General features: G+C 38.9%; 1 protein-coding gene across 1 annotated transcript; it reads left to right on the top strand.

The window, feature by feature from the left end:
* The first annotated feature begins 7,916 nt into the window (after positions 1 to 7,916).
* Positions 7,917 to 23,436, top strand: Bsph1 (binder of sperm protein homolog 1). The gene is made up of 4 exons (XM_052165412.1): positions 7,917 to 8,049; positions 20,594 to 20,623; positions 22,432 to 22,563; positions 23,294 to 23,436. The coding sequence occupies exons 1-4, from the start codon at positions 7,917 to 7,919 to the stop codon at positions 23,434 to 23,436; spliced, it is 438 nt and encodes a 145-aa protein (XP_052021372.1).
* The last annotated feature ends 621 nt before the right edge of the window (positions 23,437 to 24,057 follow it).

Below are 24,057 nucleotides of genomic sequence, written 5' to 3'. Positions count from 1 at the left end.
TTGCCATCTTTAAAAAAACTGTTCTTATCTAATGAGAGACAGAAATCAAGTAGATCTGGATAGGAGGGGAGATGAAGAGGAATGGGAGATAGGAGGGGAGATGAAGAGATGAAGAGGAGAAAGAGAGGCAACTGTGATCAGGATAAGTTGTATGAGAAAAATAATCTGTTTTTAATAAAAGGGGGAGAAAGAAACATGGATTTCCTAAAATAAAAGTCTTCTGAGATAACTTCCAAAGGGAAAAAATAGGAATGTTCCTTGTTACTACTTTAAAACAAATAAACATTGCATTAAAAACTTCCTGTAGCCATATCCTCTGGGGCACAATGACCCACTGTCCTGAGCAGGCTTCTATCCCTGCTGGACCTCCTTTCTCCTGCCACCTCTCTGGCCACCTTCATTGACATGTGGTCAAGAACCATATTGGTCAATTTCCCTTCCTGAACCATTTTCCCCCCACCCAACTCTGAGTCCTCGGGCAGGTCCAGCTTCCCTGAGCAGGCTATTATCCCTACTGGACCTCTATTCTTCGACGTCTTTTCCTCCACCTTTATCAGACCCGCTGATCCAGAATCATACATACTTGCTGAATTGGAATCTTACAGCTGAAAGATAGCCACTAGAGGTCTACTACACCAGGGTCATTGATGTCAGGCCCCCTCCCAATAACTGTTACAACAGGGACATCCAGGGACTAAAGCCATCTAGATGGCTAAAGGCTTGGGAAAGAACATAAACAAAATCTAGGGCAGTATAACAACACCAAAGCACAACTACCCCACTACAGCAAGTCCTGGATATCTGAAAATAACTAAAACACAAGAAAATGACCTTAAATACCATCTTATAAAGATGATAGAGGTCTTTAAAGAGTAAATAAATAAATCCCTTACATAAATTCAGGAAAATACAATCAAGCGCATAGAGGAAATTTAAGAGGAAAACAATTCCTTAAAGAAATATAGGAAAATACAATTAAACTGGAAAAGGAACTGAATAAAACTGTTCAAGGCCTGAAAATGAATAGAAGTAATAAAGAAAACATTAATTTAGGGAATCCTGAAGATGGATAAACCTGTGGAACAGAGCAGGAACAATAAATGAAAACATCACCAACAGAATACAAGAGATGGAAGAGAGAATCTCAGGTGTAGAGATAAACTAAAAGAAATTGATACGTTAATCAAAGATAATATCAAATTTAAAAAATTCCTGATATAGAACATCTGGTAAATCTGGAATACCATGAAAAGACCTAACCTAAGAATAATAGGAATAGAAGAAGGTGAAGAGTCCCAGCTACAAGGAAGAGAAAATATGATTTCCACAATAGAGAAGAAAACTTTCCCAATATAAAGAAAGAGATGCCTATAAACATACAAGAAGCTTACGGAACACCAATTAGACTGAACCAGAAACAAAGTGCTCCTGTCACATAATAAAAACACAAAACCAACAGAACAAAGAAATAATATTAAAAATGGCAAGGGGAAAGGGTCAGCTGACATACAAAGACAGACTTATCAGATTTCACTCAAATTCTCAACAGAGACTCTAAAAGCTATAAGGGCCTGGACAGATATTGTGCAAGCTTTAAATCCACAGATGACAATCTAGACTACTACACCCAGCAAAACTCTCAGTCACCTGAGATGGAGAAAACAAGATATTTCAAGGCAAATCTAAATTCAAACAGTATCTACCCTCAAAACCTGCCCTACAGAAAATACCAGAAGGAAAACTCCAAGCCAAGACAAGGAGGATAACTACATCCGAGAAAAGACAGGAAATAATTCCATACCAGCAAAATAAGGGAAGCATGCTCTGTCTCTGTCTCTCTCTGCCTCTGTTTCTCCCTCCCCTGCCCACCACCTTTCTCTCTCTTTCTCTATTTCTCTCTGTCTCTCTCTCTCTCTTTGTCTCTCTCTCTCTTTGTCTCTCTCTCTCTCTCTCTCTCTCTCTCTCTCTCTCTCTCTCTCTCACACACACACACACACACACACACACACACACACACACACACAGAAAACATCAAAACTTCCAACATCAAGATAACAAATTAACAATCACTGAACATTAAAATATCTTGACATCAATGGTCTCAATTCCCCAATAAAAAAGGCAGGATGTGAAAACAGCATCTATCATTCTGCCTCATACAAGAAACAAACTTCAGCATTAAAGACAGACATTACCTCAGAGTAACTGGCTGAGAAAAAAGCTTCTAAGCCAACAGAACCAAGAAGAAAGCTGTAGTAGCCATTCTAATATCTAATAAAATAGAATTTCTTTTTTTTAAATTTAATTATCTTTTTTTATTCGATATATTTTTTATTTACATTTCAAATGATTTTCCCTTTTCAGGCCCCCCACTCCCTGAAAAGTCACATAAGCCCCCTTCCCTCCTCCTGTTCTCCCATCCACCCCGTCCCACTTCCCTGTTCTGGTTTTTCCCTATACTACTACACTGAGTCTTACCAGAACCAGGGGCCACTCCTCCATTCTTGTACCTCATTTAATATGTGGATTATGTCTTGGGTATTCCAACTTTCTGAGCTAATATCCACTTATCAGTGAGTGCATACCATGATTGATCTTTTGAGACTGGGTTACCTCACTTAGTATGATGTTCTCCAGCTCCATCCATTTGTCTACGAATTTCATAAATTCATTGTTTCTAATGGCTGAATAGTACTCCATTGTGTAGATATACCACATTTTTTGCATCCATACTTCCGTTGAGAGATACCTGGGTTCTTTCCAGCTTCTGCCTACTACAAATAGGGCTGCTATGAACATAGTGGAACACGTGTCCTTATTACATGCCCAGGAATCCTCTGGGTATATGCCCAGGAGTGATATAGCAGGATCCTCTGGAAGTGAGGTGCCCAGTTTTCTGAGGAACCGCCAGACTGATTTCCAGAGTGGTTGTACCAGTTTGCAACCCCACCAGCAGTAGAGGAGTGTTCCTCTTTCTCCACATCCTTCATCAAACCCAAAAGTGATATTTTAAAAAAAACTAATTAACCAAGCAAGCAAGCAAGCAAGCAAGCAAGCAAGCAAGCAACCAACCAACCAACCACCAAAGATTTTACAAAGAGGCTTGTAAAAGGATAAACTCTCAGACCTAACCTTGACTTTGTGTCATTTGTGTTTTTTCATTTTTCTTCATCTTTCATTGGAAAAACAACTGAACTCATGAGAGATAAGACTTCAGAGCAGAGTCCCCTGAAACTCTTTACAGCATCACAATCTCACAGACTGCCATCATCCTGGCTAGAAAGTCAACAATGGTTTCTACAAGACAACTATCCAGCCTGCACCCACTGCTGTTGGCAGGCACAGGTGTCAGAATTTTGTCTACATATTTCCCCTGCACTTGTGGGTGATGGTACCTCCTGGGACATAATGTTCCTAGTACCCAATGGGTGACTGGCAGCTGATAGTAGACCATAGGATCTGTGGAGTTTCCAGGAGGAAGAGGTAAAATAGTCTCGCTGAGAAATGTTTCTGTTTCATTTGGAGGTAAACTCATTTTAGTAAATGCTTTATGCAGCATGAAAAGAATACAACTCAGAGAGCCATTCAGACACTCTTCTACCAATCTATTAAGTCATAGGACTCTGGAGAAAGAAGCTTTCCTGGGTTTCTATAACATATTCCTCAACTCTGTTTTATGAAGATGGATTAAGGTATCCTTTTACTCGTGACTCCCTATATGACCCAGGTGATTACCTTCCTGGGAACACCTTGGATCTCTTTGTTTATACTTAGTGCCATTAATGTGAAGTTTTTCTTTTTATTTATATATTCAATTGCAAGGCTAGAGGCTTAGTTTTGTAGTCTGGAGAGAAGGAAATATAATGGATAGAAAAAGGTGGAGGGTGAGACTGGGAAACAGAATGAGCAGTAGAGGAAGTTGAAAGAGGGGAATGGAAAGAAGAGGGAGGGGAAATGGAGAAGGGGAGAAAATATAGGGGGAGATTAAAGGGATCAGGGGAAGATGGTTGTAGATGACAAGATGAACTAGAGTTAGAGATGAGTGAGTGGGGTAGATGTGGAGGAAGAAGGAATAAGAAGGAGGAGGAGAAATAAGAGTTGGAAGAAGAAGAGAGGAAAGAAAAGGGAGATAGGAAGCCAAGTAGGCATTTTCAGTACAAAAGGATAAGAAAAGGTAACAGACCTGGTCTAGCTCCGGAGAGATAAATGAGTGGGAAGAGCAGGGAGGAGGGGAGAGATGACGTGACAAGGATGAGACAGAGGCTGTGACTGGATGCCAGGCCTGCAAGATTTTCAGAGTGAGCTACATTTACCAACCTGACTGAAAAAGCATGGCCCAGCCGGCAGGTTTTCTGTTGGTTTTGATCTGCCCTCTTCACACCCTTTTCAGCTTTCAAGTAGAAGGTAAGGGATGAAGTGAGTATGACTGGGGGTGGGATTTTGATGAAGCAGTTCAGTACCTCATTGCCATATGTAACAAACTCTGAGATTTCCTGTCTGGGAGATACCACCCTGATTTCATGTGTTGTAATAAATGAAAAGGAATGTTCTCTAGAAGATAGGATCCTCCAAAAGGCCCAAACCTAGAAAGATAAAACTGAAAGGGGAGAAAAGAATGAGAATGCAAATTGGGGAATTCTCCTGACAGAAATCACACCACAGAACAAGCTCTCTCTTAATTTTGATGTTTGAAATGCCTACATAAGAAGAAAAGGAGACTTGGTTTTGGAAAGCTCATTTCATTTCCTTATCAAAGTTGTGTTGTCTTGAGTGACTCTGAAATGGCTATTTAAGGAAGGATTGCATTCTGGTTCCTTAGTGTTGTGAGTATTTGAAGATCTGTGAAAACTGCATTGTATGGAGTGGTTGAGAGTATATACTCAGTTAAGTACTCCTCAGCATGTCTTCTCATCTAAAAACAATTAAAAGCTCGAATGGATAAGTATTTAACAGTGAAAGAGAAAACAGAGAAAGAGAAGATTCTCTTTGTATAACCTCTTTTCTATCAACTGGAATTCCTTTTTTATGATTAATGAAAGGTAACACTTTTGACATGGTTGCATGTTTTTATTTGAGAAATTTAAATAATATTTATTTGTTTACGTGCATATCTACTTGATCATAGTGTGCACATAGACATCGAAGAAAAACTTGCGGGAGTCTGTTCTGTCTTTCTACCATATAGACTTTGCTAACCAAACTGAGGTCATCAGAGTTTGTCAGCAAGCACTTTTATCCCCTGAGCCATCTTTCTGGTCCAGTTCTCGCTATTACCATGTACACTACACACAGTACATAATACAAGAAGCTATTTAAAATGTTCCTAAGACCTTTCTACTTTCAGCATCTGGCCTTTTGAAGTATTGGCCATTTTATCCCTCCATATATCATCATCATCATCTCTGCTATATAAAGTGAGATCCCATGGATCCTGGAAATTCTATCCTGTATTTAGAATGATGCAGTGATATTTCACTTTTGGTCATCCAGCTGTTGCTTGTTTATGAACAGTTCATGAACATTTTTTCCTAGAGTTACAAAGGCTACCATCAGTGCCTTTTCACCAAAAGATTTATTTTATATGTATGAGTGTTTTGCCTTCATGCATATATAAATACCATGTGCATGCCTGGTGACCTTGGAGGATGGCCGATAGTCCCTGGAACTGGAATTACACATGGTTGTGAGTTGCCATGTGGGTCCTGAAAACTGAATCCAAGTCTTCTGCAAGAGCAGGAAGAGCTCTTAAACACTGAGCTATCGCCAGGTGTCACATCAGTTTTTGTTTTGTGTTGTGTTTTTTTTTTGGGGGGGGGTTCTCATCACAGTGCTTATATGGTGGTCAGAGAACAACTTGTAAGGATCCAGGCTCTTCTTTTTGCTATGTGGGTGCTTTGGATATAAGTGGGTTGTGCTTCAGACTTGACTTGGTGGCAAGTGCCTCTGGGCCATTTTTTTGAGCTACTGAAGTGCATAGTTAAGGCTTCTTGTGGTGCTTACTTTAGACAGTATAGGTTGTAATGATCCTATTACTGCAATAGCCAATCTGAAGATGAGAGAATATGATCAGAAGTTAGAGGCATTTTGCTTTCAGAGAAATCCAATTATGAAAATCATCAAATCTTAATTAGCATTTGGCAGTGATATCATGGCAGGTTTAAAATTAAACATCATAAATATCTTCTATCAATGATTGAACAAGCGAGTGGGCCGACAGAAGAGACAGGCCTTGAGTGGTACATGCTGAAACTATTTATGATCATGTCCTGGATAGGGAGATGTGAGGGCTGGAAACATTTCAAAGAGTGTTGGTTTGAGTGATCTCTTTCCAGGATCGAAATTATTATTTTGGGAATAAAATATATAACCAATAGCTGGCAAATGGCAACCTCTCCTTCTATTTCTTTTTTTTTAAAGATTCTTTATTCTTAAGAATTTCACACATACATATAAACATACAATAATGTATATACATATATGTATATGTATATATACCTAATAAGGATATATGTATCTTCTTATTTCCCCCTTCAATTTACTCCACCATGTCCTATTTACAACATTTTTTCTTTTTTATTATTTGTTATTTTATTTATTTAAATTTCAAATGTTATCCCCATTCCCAGTTTCCCCTGCATAAGCCCTCTTATTCCTTTCCCCCTCCCACCTACTTCTATGATGTTGCTCCCCCCACCCACTCCTGCTTGGCTACCTTAGCATTTCCCTATGCTGGGATGTCAAACCTTCACAGGACCAAGGGCCTCCCCTCTCGTTGATAGCATAATACTTTTACTGATTTTTTTGGAATTTTATGTCATGCATCCTATCACACTCATTCCCCAGTCCTTCCATGTCAGCTCTCCCCCTTGTAACCCCGCTAGAACAAAAGTCCTATTTGTGTTATTCTTATACTCACTGCTAGTAGCCTATCCCTTAAAGAGAAAGTTTGAGTTTTTCTCCTTCCACATCCCAAACTAGAACATATCAATTGTGGAGAGCTAACTTCAGAACTCTTATCACACTTTAATAGCTTCAGTGGCTTAATGTTAGGGCTTTTACTTTATTTGGGGGTGTTGGTGGTTTTGGATGGGTTACAGGTTGTCATAGAAGCCTTCCATGTCCATCTTTCTCAACTATGCATCTATAGTGATCAATATAACTTCAGAAGTAGCTTTCTTGGTCTTTACAGTCAGCAGGAACATGGGCTATGAATTTCCACATGATTTCTGGTGACAATATAGACCATGAACATTGCCCTAGCCTGAAGTAGGTCCACAGATACATACAAGGCCCTTAGAGGCAGCCTAAACTGCACAAATCACCATGGCCTCAGGTGACTGTGCAGGGCATTCACATCAACATGGCCCCCATTGGCAGCAAGGCCCATGAACATAAACATGGATTTAGGTGGCAGTCCAGACCATGAATATCCACATGCCTTTTGGTGGCAACATTGGCCACAAATATCAACACAGACCTGGGCTGCAGACATGGCCCTGGGCATCAACCTGAAGCAAACATGACCATAGACTCAGGTGGTAGCCCAGGCCACCACAACAATATGACCCCCTATAGCAATATGGTCCACAGGTATCATCATGGACTCAGGCTACAGCACAGTCATAGGCATCCACATGGTCTTTGGTGGTAACATAGGTCATGGATATCAGCAAAGAACCTGGCTTTAGTAGAACCATAGGCCCAGGAATGGAACTCAGTGTCAGTATGGACCTGGAAATCACCATGGCCTCAGGTGGCAGCACAGGCCATTCAGATCAAGCATGTGTCCCAGAGGAAGCACAGCCCCTGAACATCAACATAGCTTTGGGTAACAGCCCAGACCATGGACATCCTCATGAGCTTTGGTATTGTTTCAGGCAACAAACATCAACACAGACCCCCACATTAATAAGACCATGGACCCAGACATGGTCCCTGAGGGCAGCACTGACCCAGACATAACTATGGACTCAGGTGGAAGTTCAGGCTATTCAGATCCTTATGGTCCCAGCAGTAGTATGGTCCATGGAAATCAACATGACTACAGGGGTCAGTGCAGACCATAGTTATTTGCATGGCCTTTTGTGGTAACATGGGCCACAGACATCAACAAAGACCCTGATGCTGTAGGATCATATGCCCAGACATGGCCTTTGGAGGTAGCATCGATACAGACATCACCATGGTGTTAGATAGTAATGCAGTCCACTCACATCAGTCTGGTTCTCACTGCTGCTACATCTTGTCACATCTCCAGATCTGCCTCTTTCCGCAGTGCATTCCACTACTGCTCCACTTTTCTATTTTTCCAGTCTCTCCATCAACTCTTTGTTCTTTATAGCGGTGCCCACCACCTGTCCCATGAAGGCAGGATGGCCTGAGTGTCTTCTGCTGCTTGCAACCCAAATGCTTTTTTAAATAATCCATTAAAGTTACTGGCACCCATGTGAGCATGTGTGTAGGCAATTCAGACAGGGTAGGCCTAGAGTTCTATCAGTAGCTATGCCCTCAAAATAGAATGATGCTCTCTCCTAGAAGCTTTTGGCTATCAATAGCTCCCCAGTAAGGCATATGCCTACAAAGATTACCTCCCACATCTCCCTTGTCTATGCTGGAACTTTGGTTCTATTGATCATTTGCAAGCTGCTACAAATGTGATAGCCAATCTATGCCATGTTCAGAGAACATCATTTCACACTTCTCTCCATACTTTGCCTCTTTTTCTGCTTCCTTTTCTGCATTGTTTCCTTAGATTCAGTGACTGGGGCTTAATATAGATGTCCCGTTTAGGGCTGAACACTCAATAGCTATATTTTCTGGTTTCAAAGCTCCCATTACTTATATTTTCATGTTAGTCCTAGGGAACACCCCCAAAATTACTCTTGAAAGACATTTCTGTTTAATTTATGTAACTTTAGATCACTATATATTGGAGTTTATTGGTAGGTAATGGATCACAAGTGGAGGTAGGGTTACATTTTTTGTGTTACTTTGTCTCTTTTATGCACTTGTTGGAGTGTTTGGTATGGCTTCCGCTTCTCCTGAGCCTATTGGGATGTTCTGTTTTCTGTGACACTTCCTAGGGGAAAACTGCATGCAGTTCAGCTAGGGTGCTGATGAAACACAGTGCTGATAATCAAATGGATTGCTGACATCATCCTGTAATGCATATATGACAATAGGATCAAGGGTGAGGCTGGATACTCAGCACCAAGGTGACTAGGTGGAGTTAAAACCTCAGTTGCACCTTGGGTTTAGGAATTTTCTGGAGAAAGGAAACCCATTTCAGATCCCATAAATTCTGTCTACTATCTGGGAGCTGTGGTTAGAGCCACAGTCCCAGAATAACTTCTGGAACAACAGTTGTATAGAGTCAAGTTTCTTTAGCAACTGGAACATCAGCAACGGAAAGACAACTCTCACAAAGATCTGAGAGACCAAAGCTACATTTTAAAAATGATATTCTCTCATGTAATACATTCCAACTGCAGTTTCCCTTCCCTCCAGTTCCCTTGCTTCCCCGGCGCCTTCCCTGTCCCCCAGCACCTCCACTCATCCTCTGTTTCCCTTCAGAAAAAGCAGGTCTCTAAGGATATCAGTTGAATATGGCATAAGATACAAACCCTCATGTCAAGGCTAGGCGAGGTAACCCAAGAGGAGGATAAAGGTTCCCTGGACAGGTGAAACAATCAGATATTCCCCACTCCCATTTGGAGTCCCATAAAAATACCAAGGCAAGAACCATAACATATATGCAAAGAACCTAGTTCAGGCTCATGCAGGTTTCATAACTGCCATTGCAGTCTTTGTGCGAAGCTCCACTCTTTGATGGGACCCTGGGCACTAGAGCCAAAACTCATCTTTGCACTGACCTCTGAGGCCACTGGACTAGAGTTGCAGTCACTCAGGGTACTCTCTTGTCTTGTACAAGCCATGATACTTTAATACTTAACTTCAAATATAATAATTTTGTATGGCTTGAGCTTGAACAGGTCTTGTGCATGCTATCACAACTACTGTGTGTTCAAATGTGCAAATTAAGAATAAAATTTTTTACAATCAAATTTAGTGAGATATTTTTGTTTCTTTAATTCTAAATGTTAAATTTACTGAAATAAATATTTGTTTCTAATTGTGTTTTTCAGATTATTATGCACCAACTATAGGTGAGTTTGTTTTTAAAAACCTTTTATTAGATGTTGTAAAAATGTTGTAGTAAGTGGTGTCATTAAATACTACATACTTTTAAAATACATAAAAATATTATTTTATGTATATATTCAAGAGAAAGTAAGGTCCTTTAAAATAGGTAAGGGTTTTCTATGGTTTGAATTTCCATGGGCCTTGTGCATGCTGTCACAGTAGCTGTGAGTTCAAGAGTGTGACAGTCCTGATGTGGATGGAAAATCTGCTCTCCTTATGTCTCTGACATATTTTAATTTATTTATCATTTTATTTATTTACATTTCAAATCTTACCCCCTTTCTGTTTTCCCCTCGCCAATCTTCCTTAGGCTCCTTTCCTTTGCCTCAAGAGGGTGCTCCATTGCCCACCCTCCCACTCCTACCTTACCTTTCTAGCATCCTCATTCTCTGGGGCATCAAGGCTCCTCAGGACCAAGTGCCTCCCTCCCACTGATGCCATATAAGGCAGTCCTCTGCTACATACGTATCAGGAGCCATGGAAAGGTCCATATACTCTTTAGTTGGTGCTTTAGTCCCTAGGAGCTCTGAGGGGTCCAGTTAGTTGATACGGTTGTTCTTCCTATGGAGTTGCAATACCTCCTTCAGCTCCTTCAGCCCTTCCCATAACTCTTCCATTGAGGTCACCAGGCTCAGTCCAATGATTGGCAATGAGTATCTGCATCTGTCTTAGTTACTGGCAGAGCCTCTCAGAAGGCAGCCATACCAGGCTTCTATATGCAAGCACATCTTAGCATCAGCAATAGTGAGTGATGGGGGTTGGTGGCTGCAGATGGAATGGATCCTGAGGTTGGGTAGTCTCTGGATGGCCTTTCCTTCAGTATCTGCTCCATTTTTGTCCTTTAGATAGGAGTCATTTCCTTTAGGAGTAATTAAGGGCTAAATTTTTTGAGATTGGTGGATGGTCCCATTTCTCCACTGGGGCCATGTCTATCTACTGGAGGTCGTTTCTTCTGGTTCTATCTCCCCGGTCTGTTTCAACTAATGTCATCCCCACTGGGTTCTGGGAGCCTTTCACATCCCTGGCTTTTGGGATTTTCAGATGTTTTCCCCAGTTCCCCACATCCCACTGCTACTTATTCTATTCTATTCATTGTCCTGGCCCTCTGAATTTCTCTCCTGCCTCTTTACATACATGGTCCTGCTCCCTTTTTCCCTTCCCCTCCCTCTGTCACTCAGGTCCCTCCCTCCCTCTGCCTCCCATTATTATTTTGTTACACCTTCTAAGTTGGTTTGATGCATCTACACTTTGGATTTCCTTCTTGTTAAACTTCATATGATCTATGAGTTGTATTTTGGGTATTCTGGGCTTTTGGGCTAATATCCACTTATCAATGAGTGCACACCATATATGTCATTTTTGGTCTTGGTAACCTCAGTAAAGATGATACTTTTTAGTTCTATCCATTTGCTTACAAAGTTTGTGAAGTCATCATTTTTAACAGCTGTGTACTATTCCATTCTGTAAATGTACCACATTTTCTGTAGTCATTCTTCCATTCAGAGACATCTGGGCTGTTTCTAGCTTCCAGATATTATAAATAAGGCTGCTATAATCATAGTGGAGCATGTGTCCTTGTTATATGTTGCAGCAGCTTTTAGGTAACTGTTCAGTAGTGGTATAGGTCATTTTCAGGTAGAACTATTTTCAATTTTCAGAGGAACTGCCAGATTTATTTCCAAAGTGGTTTTACAAGCTTGCCATTCCATCAGCAATGAAAGGGTGTTTCTCTTTCTCCACATCCTCTCCAGCATCTGCTGTCACCTCAGTTTTTGATCTTAGCCATTCTGACTGGTATGAGGTAGAATCTCAGAATCATTTTGATTTACATTTCCCTGATGACTGAGGATGTTAAACATTCCTTTAGGTGTTTCTTGCCCACTAAAAATTTCTCATTTGAGAATTCTTCATTTTTAATTGTGTTGTTTGGTTTTTCTGGAGTCTAACTTCTTGAGTTCTTTGTATATTTTGGATATTAGCCCTCTATCAGATCTAGGCGTGGTAAAGATATTTTCCCTATATGTAGGCTGCCATTTGTCCTATTGACAGTGTCCTTTGCCTTACAGAAGCTTTCAAGTTTCATGAGGTCCTTTTTGTCAATTGTTGAACTTAGAGTCTGAGCTCATGGTATTCTGTTCAGGATATCAAATGTGCAACACATCTCCTGTGCTGATGTGTTCAATGCTTTTCCAAACGTTCTTTTCTACTAGATTCAGTGGTCTGGTTTTATGTGGAGGTCCTTGATCCAGTTGATCTTGAGCTTTCTACAAGGTGATAAGAATGGAAAAAATTTCATTCTTCTACATGCAGACTTCCAGTTACACCAGCACCATTTATTGAAAATGCTGTCTTTTTTTCCACTGGAAGGTTTTGGCTTCTTTGTCAAAAATCAAGTGACCATATGTATGTGAGTTCATTTCCGGGTTTTAAATTCTAGTCCATTGATCTACCAGTATGTCCCTGTACCAATATCATTCAGTGTTTATTAAAGAGTTATTGCTCTTTAATACAACTTGAGATCAGGGATAGAGATTCCTCGAATTCTTTTATTGGTGTGAATTGCTTTTTCTATCCTGGGTTTTGTTGTTGTTGTTGTTGTTGTTGTTCCAGATGAAGTTGATAATTGTTCTTTCTATCTCTGTGAAGAATTGAGTTGGGATTTTGATGGGGATTGCATTGAGTCTGTAGATTGATTTTAGAAAGAGGGCCATTTTTTACTATGTGAATCCTATCAATTTATGACCATAGGAGATCTTTCCATCTTCTGAGGTCTTCACCTATTTCTTTATTCAGATACTTGAAGTTCTTGTCATACAGATCTTTCACTTGCTTGCCAAAATAGTTTGTATTATTGTAACTAATTTGTATTATTTGTAACTATTGTAAAGGGTGTTTTCCCCCTAATTTCTTTCTCACCTCTTTTATCCTTTGTGTATGGGAAGTCTACTTATTTGTTTGAGCTAATTTTATATCCAGCCACTTTGCTGACATTGTTTATCAGCTATAAGAGTTTTCTAGTAAAACTTTTGGGGTCACTTATGTGTTTATCACATAAGTTTCCCTGATAACTAAGGATGCTGAATATTTCTTTAGGTGCTTTAGAGCCATTTGAGTTTCCTCAGTTGAGAATTCCCTGTTTAGCTCTGTACCCCATTTTTAATGAGGTTATTTGACTATCTGGGAGCTAAATTCTTGAGTTCTTTGTATACATTAGATGTAGGATTAATAAAGATCTTTTCCAAATTTGTTGGTTTCCATTTTGTCCTAATGGCCATGTCCTTTACCTTACAAAAGATTTGCAGTTTTATGAGGTCTCATTTGTCCATTCTTCATCTTAGAGCACCATTGGTGTTCTCTTCAGAAACTTTTCCCCTGTGCCCATGTGTTCAAGATTCTTACCCACTCTCTCCTTTATAAGCTTCAGTGAGTCTGCTTTTATGTGTAGGTCCTTGATCCACTTGGACTTGAGCTTTGTTCAAGGAGATAAGAATGGGTAGATTTGCATTTCTCTGCATGATGACCTCCAGATGATCCAGCACCATTTGTGAAATATACTGTCTTTTTTGTACCCGATGTTTTTAGCTAATTTGTCAAAGATCAAGTGACCGTACATGTGTAGATTCTTTTCTGGGTGTTCAATCCTATTTCATTGATCTTCCTGCTTATCTCCATACCAATACCACACAGTTTTTATCACTATCCTCTATGGTAGAGCTTGAGGTCAGGGATGATGATTCCCCCAGGAGATCTTCTGTTGTGGAGAATAGATTTTGCCATTCTGGGTTTTTTGTTATTCCAGATAAATTTGAGATTTGTTCTTTCTAGATCTAGGAAGAATTGATTTGGGATTTTGATGGGGATTGCATTGAATATGTAGATTGCTTTTGGCAAGATGGCCATTTTTACTATAATAATCCTGCCAATCCATGAGCATGGGAGATCTTCCCATCTTCTGAGATCTTCTTCAATTTATTTCTTCAGAGGCTTGAAGTTCTTGTCATACAGATCTTTCACTTGCTTGGTTAGAGTCACACCAAGGTATGGAATATTATTTAGTGCTATTGTGAAGTGTGTCATTTCCCTAATTTAGTTCTCAGCTTATCCTTTGAGTAAAGGAAGGCTACAGATTTGTTTGAGTTAATTTTATATCCAGCCACTTTGCTGAAGTTGTTTATAAGCTTTAGGAGTTCTTCGGTGGAAGTTTTGGGGTCACGTAAGTATACAATCATATCATCTGCAAATAATGATATTTTGACTTCTTTCTTTCCAATTTGTATACCTTTGACTTCCTTTTGTTGTCTGATTGTTCTGTCTAGGACTTCAAGTACTGTATTGAATAGATAGGGAGAGTGGGCAGCCTTGTCTGATCCCCAATTGGGATTGCTTCAAGTTACTCTCTATTTACTTTGAGGTTGGCTACTAGTTTGCAGTATATTGCTTTCACTATGTTTAGGTTTGATCCTTTGATTCCCAATCTCTCCAGGACTTTTTATCATGAAGGGATGGTAGATTTTGTCAAAAGCATTTTCAGCAGCTAATGAAATGACCATATGGTTTTTTTCCTTGAGTTTGTTTATGTAGTGGGTTACATTGATGGATATCCATATATTGAACCATTCCTGCATCCCTGGGATGAAGCCTACCTGATCGTGGCTTCATTATAGTTCTGATGCATTCTTGGATTTGGTTGACCAGAATTTTGTTCAGTATCTTTGCATAGATGTTCATGAGGGAGATTGGTCTGAAGTTCTTCCTTGTTTGGTTTAGGTATAAGTGTTATTGTGGCTTCATAGAATGAGATGGGTAGTGTTCCTTGAATTTCTATTTTGTGGAATAGTTTGAAGAGTATCGGTATTGGCTCTTCTTTGAAGATCTGATAGAATTCCCCACTAAACGCATCTGTTCCTGGGCATTTTTTTTTTTTTTTTTTTTTTTTTTTTTTTTTTGGAGTGTGGCGGAGACTACTAATAACTCTATTTCCTCAGGGCATATGGGACTATTTAGATGGTTTATTTAATCCAGTTTTAACCTTGGCACCTGGTATGTATCTATAAAGTTGTCCATTTCATCCAGATTTTTAAAATTTGTTAAGTATAAGCTCTTGTAGTAGGATCTGATGATGTTTTTGAATTTTCTCAGTTTCTGTTGTTATGTCTCCTTTTCATTTCTGATTTTATTAATTTGGATAGTGCCTCTGTGCCCTCTGGATAATCTGGCTAAGGGTTTATCTCTCTTGTTGATTTTCTCAAACAACCAACTCCTGGTTTTGTTTATTTTTTGTATATATCTTTTTCATTCTATTTGGTTGATTTTGGCCCTGAGTTTGATCATTTTCTGCTGTCTACTCCTCTTGGGTGTTTGCTTGTTTTTGTTCCAGAGCTTTCAAGTGTTCTTTCAAGGTCTTAGTGTAAGCTCTCCCTTTATTTTCTTTTTGGAGTCACTCAGAGCTATGAGCTTTCCTCTGAGTACTGCTTTTCAATGTGTCACATACGTTTTTGTATAAAGTGTCTTCATTTTCATTAAATTCTAAAAAGTCTTTGATTTCTTTCTTTATTTCTTACTTGACCAAACTATCATTGAGTAGAGCATTGTTCAAAGTCCATGTGTAGGTGTGTCTTCCATTGTTTTTGTTTGAGCTTAAGACTGGCCTTAGGCCGTGGTGATCGGATAGGGTACATGGAATAATTTCAAATTTTCTGTATCTGTTGAGGCCTGTTTTGTAACCAGTTATATGGTCAGTTTTGGAGAACATACCATGAGGTGCTGAGAAGTAGGAATATTCTTTTGCTTTAGGGTAAAATGGTCTACAAATATCTGTTAGATCCATTAGGTCCATAAGTTCTGTTAGTTTTACTATGTCTCTGGTTAGTTTCTGTTTCCATGATTTGGCCATTGTGAGAGTGGAGTGCTGAAGTCTCCCACTATTATTGTGTGGGATGCAATGTGTGTTTTGAGCTTTAGTAAAGTTTCTTTTATGAATGTGGATGCCCTTGCATTGGGAGTATAAATGTTCAGAATTGAGAGTTCATTTTGGTAGACTTTTCCTTGGACCAGTATGAAGTATCCCGCCTTATCTTTTTTGACAACTTTTGGTTGAAAGTCAATTTTTTCTGACGTAAGAATGGCCACTCCAGCTTGTTTCTTGGGACCATTTGCTTGGAAAATTGTTTTCCAACCTTTGACTCTGAAGTAGTGACTGCATTTGTCCCTGAGGTAGGCTTCTTGTATGCAGCAAAGTGTTGGGTTCTGTTTATGTATCTATTCTGTTAGTCTATGTCTTTTTATTGGGTAATTGAGACCATTGATATTAAGAGATATTAAGGAAAAGTGATTGTTGCTTACTGTTATCTTATTTGTTAAAGGTGAAATTGTTTGTGTAGCTATCTTCTATTGGGTTTGTTGAAGGATTATTTTATTCCTTTTTCTACAGTGTGGTTTCCCACCTTGTGTTGGTATTTTCCACCCATTATCCTTTGTAGAGCTGGATTTCTGGGAAGATATTGTGTAAATTTGCTTTTGTCATGGAATGTCTTGTTTTCTCCATCTATGGAAATTGAAAGTTTTGCTGGGTATAGTAGTTTGAGCTTACATTTTTGTTCTCTTATGGTCTGCATGACATCTGCCCAGGATCTTCTAGCTTTCATAGTTTCTGATGAGAAGTCTGGTGTAATTCTGATAGGTCTACCTTTATATGTTTCTTGACCTTTTCCCCTTACTTCTTTTAATATTCTTTCTTTGTTTAGCACATTTGGTGTTTTGATTATTATGTGACAGGAGGGATTTCTTCTCAGTTCCAGTCTGTTTGGAGTTTTTGTGCAAAAAGTTTGTAGGCTTTTTGTGTGTTTGTGAGCATCTCTTTCTTTAGGGAAGTTTCATCTATAATTTTGTTGAAGATATTTACTGGCCCTTTGAGATGTAAATCCTCGCTCTCTTCTATACCTATAATCCTTAGGCTTGGTCTTCTCATTGTGTCCTGGATTTCCTGGATGTGTTAGGTTACAAGCTTTTTGCATTTTGCATTTTCTTTGACTGTTGAGTCAATGTTTTCTATGATATCTTCAGCACCTGAGATTCTTTCTTCTATCTCTTGTATTCTGTTGTTGATGCTTGCATCTATGACTCCTGAATTCTTTCCAAGGCTTTCTATCTCCAGAGATGTCTCCCTTTGTGATTTTTTTTTTATTGTTTCTACTTCCATTTTTAGATCCTGGATAGTTTTGTTCTGTTCCTTTACTTGTTTGTTTGTGTTTTCCTGAAATTCTTTAAGGGATTTTTGTGTTTCCTCTTTAAGGGCTTCTACCTATTGACCCACATTTTCCAGTGTTACTTTAAGTGATTTTCGTGTTTCCTCTTTAAGGGGATTCTGTCTTTTGACCCATGTTCTCCCATATTTCTTTAAGGAAGTTTCGTGTTTCCGCTTTAAGGTTTTCTACCCATTGACCCATGTTCTCCTGTATTTCTTTAAGGGATTTATTTATGTCCTTCTTGAAGTCCTCTAACAGCATCATGAGATGTGATTTTACATCCAGCTCTTGCTTTGCTGATGTGATGGAGTATCCTGGATTTGCTGTTGTGGGAGAACTGGCTTCTGATGGTACCATGTTGCCGTGGTTACTGTTGGTAATGATCTTGTATTTGCCTTTGTCCATCTAGTTATCTCAGGTGTTAGCTGTTCTTGCTGTGTCTGACTGTGACTTCTCTGTCCTGCAGGTCTGTGAATCTGTACTACTGGGATTACTTTTCTCTCAAATGCCCTGCATACAGCTGGTCCTCCAGGAAGTATCAGGAGATGGGTTCTTCCCTGTGGCAGACTTGGCAAGGGTCAAATGCCCCACTGCCTGCCGGGCGGTGGTGGTGCACGCCTGTAATCCCAGCACTCTGGGAGGCAGAGGCAGGTGGATTTCTGAGTTTGAGGCCAGCCTGGTCTACAGAGTGAGTTCCAGGACAGCCAGGGCTATACAGAGAAACCCTGTCTTGAAAACAAAAAACAAAAAAACAAAAACAAAAACAAAAAAAAAATATGCCCCGGTGCAGCTGGATCTCTAGAAAGTATCAGGAAATGGGGTATTCCCCATGGCAGAACCGGCACGGGTCTACCTGGTTGGAAAGAACTGGGCAGGCAGTGGCTGATCAGCTTATGTCTTTTTATTGGGGATCTGACTCTTCTGATGTTGAGAGATATTAAAGAGCAACAATTCTTGGTTCCTGTTATTTTTGTTTTTAAAGGTTATATTAAGTTTGTGTGGTTCTCTCCTTTTGGGTTTGTTGTGAAACTAATTTTGTTGTTTTTCTTGGGTGTAATTTCCCTCCCTGTGTTGGAGTTTTCCTTCTCTTATCCTCTGTGGGTCTGTCATGGAATATCTTTATTTCTCCATCTGTGGTGATTGAGAGTTTTGTTGGGTAGAGTAGCCTAGGTTGGCATTTGTATTCTCTTAGGATTTGCATAAACTTTGTCTACAATCTTCTGGCTTTTAGAGTCTCTGTTGAGAAATCTTCTGTAATTTTTATATGTCTTCTTTTATATATTACTTGCCCTTTTCTCTTGCAACTTTCAATATTATTTCTTTGTTCTATTTATTTACTGTTTTGATTATTATGTGATGGACAAAATTTTCTTCTAGTCCAATCTATTTGGTGTTCTGTGGGCTTCTTGTAATTTTATGAACATCTCTTTCTTTAGATTAGGTTCTATGATTTTTTGAAGATGTTTCCTAGCCCTTTGAATTGGGAATATTCACTCTCTTGTATGCTTATTATTTTTAGGTTTGGTCTTTTCATTGTATCCTGAATTTCTGGATTTTTTGGTTAGAAGCTTTTTTTGAAGGCTGTGTCAGGATCTTGTGCACCCGAGATTCTCTTTTTTATCTCTTGTATTCTTTTGATGTTGTCTGCATCTGAAACTCCTGATTTCCTTCCTAGTTTTTCCATCTTCAGTGTTGATTTCCTTCCTAGTTTTTCCATCTCCAGTGTTGATTTCCTTTGTGATTTCTTTATTGTTTATTTCCATTTTTAGAACCTTAACAGTTTTATTCGATTCCTTCACCTGTTTGATTGTGTTTTCTGTATTTCTTAGAGGCTTCTGCCTATTTAGCTGTGTTCTTCTGTATTTCTTTAAGGGAGCTATTGATGTCATCCTTAAGATTGTCTTATCATCTTCATGAGATGAGTTTTTAGATCAGAATATTGCCTTTCATGTTTGTTGGGGTCTATATGTTTCCTGTGGTGGGAGAACTGGGTTCTGATATTGCCAAGTGGCATTGGGTTTTGTTGCTTATGTTTTTGTGCTTGCCTCTCACCATCTAGTATCTCAGGTGTTAACTGACCTCATTGTTTTTGACTGGATCCTCTCCCTCCTGTTAGCCTGGTTGTGATGGACTTCCTGGGAGTCAAGTTGTCTGTGGGTGGGAAGGGGTCTAAAGTGCCAACTGTGCCCTGAGTTAAATTATGGGCTGGAAGGAAAATGTGTCTCCAGCAGGGTACCTCTAATATATATGATATTAAAAGAGACATAACCTATAAGCTGATATAGGTTATATGATATTATAAAAGAGACATAACCTATAAACTGATAATTAATAGGCTACTAGTAAAGATGGTAAAATTATATTTGAACCTGGCTTTGTTGATGATATAAAATAAATGTATTATAAATACTTTTTCTGGATAATTAATGTTAAGAGCCATTCAGACATTGATAAAATATGAAGTACTACTCTGTTTTACAGGGATGATGTACTTTGGAATGAAGCCATTAAGAAATGTATAGGATAAGTCAAAAATTTCCCCAGTGAGGAAGCATGGTGCTAGGTACTTGCCACATCCACAAGGCCTGGGTTCAGTCCCTAGCAGTGAAAAAGGATGTAGGATTTCTATAAAGTAAATCATTTCAGGAGCATAAAACTAGATTTAGAAACAGAATATGTATGATATCTATGGTGGTTTGAATAGGTATGCCTCCCATAGATTCATGTGTTTGAATGTTTGGCCCACAGTGGGTGGCATTATTAGGAGGTGTGACATTATCTGGGTAGCTGTGGCCTTGCTGAAAGAAGTGTGTCACTGTGGGGGTGGTCGCTGAGGTCTCCTTTGTTGAAGCCACACCCAGTGTGATACAGTCTTTTGCTGTTTGTGGATCAAAATGTAGAACTCTTAGCTCCTTCTCTAGTGTCATGTCTGCCTATGTGATACCATGCTTCCCATCATGATGATAATGGACTAAACGTCTGAAACTGTAAGCCATCCCCAATTAAGAGTTGCTGTGGTCATGGTGTCTCTTCTTTGACATAATCTCAGATTAACATATCTCTAAAGGACATTTTCCAAAAGAGTCTGGTTTAAAGTCTATGATTAAGACTAAGAAATGAACTTTGCTTAAATTTTAATTTTTCAGAGTCTATAATTAGAAATCCAGAGACAGAAGGTAAGTTGATCAGAAAATTTTCATTATTAGTATGTTCTTTCTCTTTACATGTTTTTCTTTATTTTAATTTTACGTATATGGGTGTTTTGCCTGACTATATGTCCACTCACCACATGAATGCCTATTGTCATTAGAGGCCAGAAGAAGGCACCAAATTCCATGGAACTGAATTTACAAATGGTTGTAAGAAGACATATAGGTGCTGAAAACTGAATCCAGGTCCTTATGAAGAGCAGCTAGTGCTCTTAAGCACTGAACCATTTCTTCAGTCCCTGTGTGTTGTCTTCTGATTCCATAAAAATGTGAACTTATTGATTTTGTTTCCAGTAATTTTTCTCTTTTTTCATAAAACATTGCATATATTCATTTTAAACAGATTAAAGATTGAAATATGCTCCCATGAATTCTTACCAGAACTAAAAATTTATACTTTTAAATTTCTGCCATTCTAATAGGCAATGACCGATATAAAAATTCATATAGAAAATCAGCTAATAATAATTTGGGATATTGTGAGGAAAACTGTACTGAAATAGAAAAACATTGTTTTATAATCAGCTGTCTAACCATATTATATATGTTTCAATATGAAAAATATGGTATTGACCTACATGGAGTCAAATAAGTAATATTTTTGGGATCTAGTTTGTGGTGGTTTGAATAAAAACAACTTCCATAGGCTCATAGAGATTGGTACTATTAGGAGCTGTGGCCTTGTTTGAGTAGGTGTGCCCTTATTTGAGGAGGTCACAGAAGCTCAAGCTCAGTTCCTGCTGCTTGCCAATTCAGATGTAGAACTCTCAGCTCCTTCTCCAGCACCATGTCTACCTGCATGTTGCCATTCTGGCTCCGTGGCAATTATGGATTAAGCCTATGAAGCTATAAGCCCAATGAAATGTTCATGGCATCCCTTATCACGTTCATGGTATCCCTTCATAGCAATAGAAACCCTAGACCCTTGCCTGTTTTTTCACAATGGTGCTCACAGTTCTAATAGTGGCTTTAATTTCTAAAGTAAGGGATTCTGAGGAATAACTCACCTTCTAAGAGGAGCTGCATTTAGTTTTTAGTTATGTGTGTGCTTGTCTCTGTATTTGGGTGTGCTCATGTGAGTTCAAATGCCTGCGGAGTCCCTGTGGATAGAATCCTCCCTGGAGTCTGAGTTACAGGAAATTGTGAGTTGTCATACTGGGGTACTTAGAACTGAACATGGATCCTCTGTAATAAAAATATGTGCTCTAACCACTGAGCAATCTCTTTGCCCCTGAAAGAACTTACTTAAAAGTTTAAAACAGAATAGTTTAAAAAAAAAAATCTAATATATTTAAAGAAAGGGGAGGTGTGGTGTAATTCTATTTTAATTAAAAATGTGTTGTAAAATGGTTTATATTTGTCAATTTCACATATGGAAACAATGTTTTTTGATCACATCCATCTCCAACACTTCATCCCCCTTCTCACACTTGTAACACTCCTTTCTTCCTTCCATGTCTTCTTCACTTTTTTCATTTTGGCAACTAATTATTTGCAAAAATCAACTCATTTTGGCAATTAGCGCTACACACTGGAATGTTGACTGACATGATGGCTTCATGCTAGGCAGCTCATGACAGCTGCAATGCCCATGCCATGTCTAGAAGACGGCATGCCACAACTTTCCTTTCCATCCTTCTGACATTACATTCTTTCTACCCTCTTTATGAAATGTGTCGTGTGTGTGTTGACATAGATGTCTCATTTAGGGCAGCAGCAATTCATTTAAGAAACACTCTACTAACACACTCAGATAAATAATGTTTTTCTTTTAGATGGTGTATGTGTCTTTCCATTCTGGTATAAAAGTGAAATATTCTATGACTGTGTCAATTTCAATCTGAAACACAAGTGGTGTTCTTTGAACAAGACTTTTCAAGGTTACTGGAAGTACTGTGCTCTTTCAGGTAAGTGCTTGACTCACAGACGGGAGGGGCATCTTTTGTCTTGGGGACCATTTGGTGTGATAGATAAGAACTCAGAATCCAGAGCAAATTCTGTTGTGAAATGAGAGGCACACAACTTCTTTGTTGCTGTTGAGTGAATATATATGTTATAAGTGTGGGTGTGTACCTGTGAGTGTGTGGAGGCCAGAGGTCAATGTCATGTATCTCCTATTACTCTTTACCTTTTTATTATTATTTATTTTTGTAGATAGGGTCTCTCATTAAACTTGAAGGTTGCTGACTTGGTGAAACTACCTGTTCAGAAAGCCCAGGGGATTTACTTCTCTCTACCTTCCCCTAGAGTTGAGATTGGAGGAATGTAATACTATACCTGGATTTTTATTTGGATCCTAGTTATCTGAAATTGGGTCCTCATCCTTGCACCATGAAGATTTTAGATACTGAACTGTCTTCTAAGTCCCCAAGATGTGTAATTTCTGACAATATCAAAATCACATAGAATTAAAGATGTATTAGAGGTGTTTTTTATTCCACCATCTTGATAAGAAAACTCCTAGTAGAACATCAAGTAGAAACAAATTGCAAGGTAGTAGCAACCTTATTTTCATAAGCTACATGGACTAGGCAAGAGAATATTGTGCAAAGGTGTGTGTGTGTGTGTGTGTGTGTGTGTGTGTGTATGCTGAAAAGAAGAAAGTGTTCTTCATCCCTCTGACTCTTCCTTTTACAGACTATGCTCCATGTTCCTTTCCCTTCTGGTACAGACATATGATCTACTGGGAGTGCACAGAGGATGGGGAGATGTTTGGAAAAAGGTGGTGTTCACTCACCCCAAATTACAACAAAGACCATGTTTGGAAATATTGTATATAATGGTGAGATTTATTGGATGATGATGATGATGATGATGATGTTGATGATGATAATGATGATGATGATGGTGACAACAATGAAAGTTTGTTGGGGAGAGAAGGAAGAATAATACTAATTATTCTTGGAAAGGACTTTCCCTCCTTTCTTTTGGTCAAGAGAAGAAGAGGTTGACTATTCATTACAAGTTTTTGTTTAAATTTAAAGCTTATTTTTCTGGGATTCAAGTTGAAGATGCTCTGACTATAGATAACAGAGTATAGATGATGGACTGTGGGATTTTAAGATGGAGAGTTATTGTTCAGTCACAAATCTCTGTTTGCTATGCATATAAAGTGAAGCCATTAAAAATCTTATCACGGTGAAAACAGCCTGTCAATGTGGTTTTATTTTTAGTTGTCATCATCACACTACTCAGTTGGAGACAATGATAACAAGGAACATGATGCATGTGTGGGGACAAAGGGAGCAGGGGAAATATCCACAAATCCTTGATTTTGCTTTGAAGATGAAAGTGGTATAGTTAAGTCAAGTAGAAGTTCATTGCTTAACAAAGGCCACATTTTGAGAACACAGTTCTTCCCCTGCCCTGTGTCCACGTTGCTTTATATCTGAAGCAAGTCA

The sequence above is a fragment of the Apodemus sylvaticus genome, chromosome 1 (genome assembly GCF_947179515.1).
Source record: "Apodemus sylvaticus chromosome 1, mApoSyl1.1, whole genome shotgun sequence".
NCBI classification, from domain to species: Eukaryota; Metazoa; Chordata; class Mammalia; order Rodentia; family Muridae; genus Apodemus; species Apodemus sylvaticus.
This window is presented reverse-complemented; position numbering and strand designations above follow the sequence as displayed.

Bases quoted from the DNA above. Each gene is read 5' to 3' on its own strand.
- Bsph1 (XM_052165412.1), top strand. From the start codon at position 7,917: ATGGACCCAGACATGGTCCCTGAGGGCAGCACTGACCCAGACATAACT. The intron at 8,050-20,593 runs GTCAGTGCAGAC...TTAATTTTTCAG, and splicing joins AAATCAACATGACTACAGGG to AGTCTATAATTAGAAATCCA. The intron at 22,564-23,293 runs GTAAGTGCTTGA...TTCCTTTTACAG, and splicing joins GAAGTACTGTGCTCTTTCAG to ACTATGCTCCATGTTCCTTT.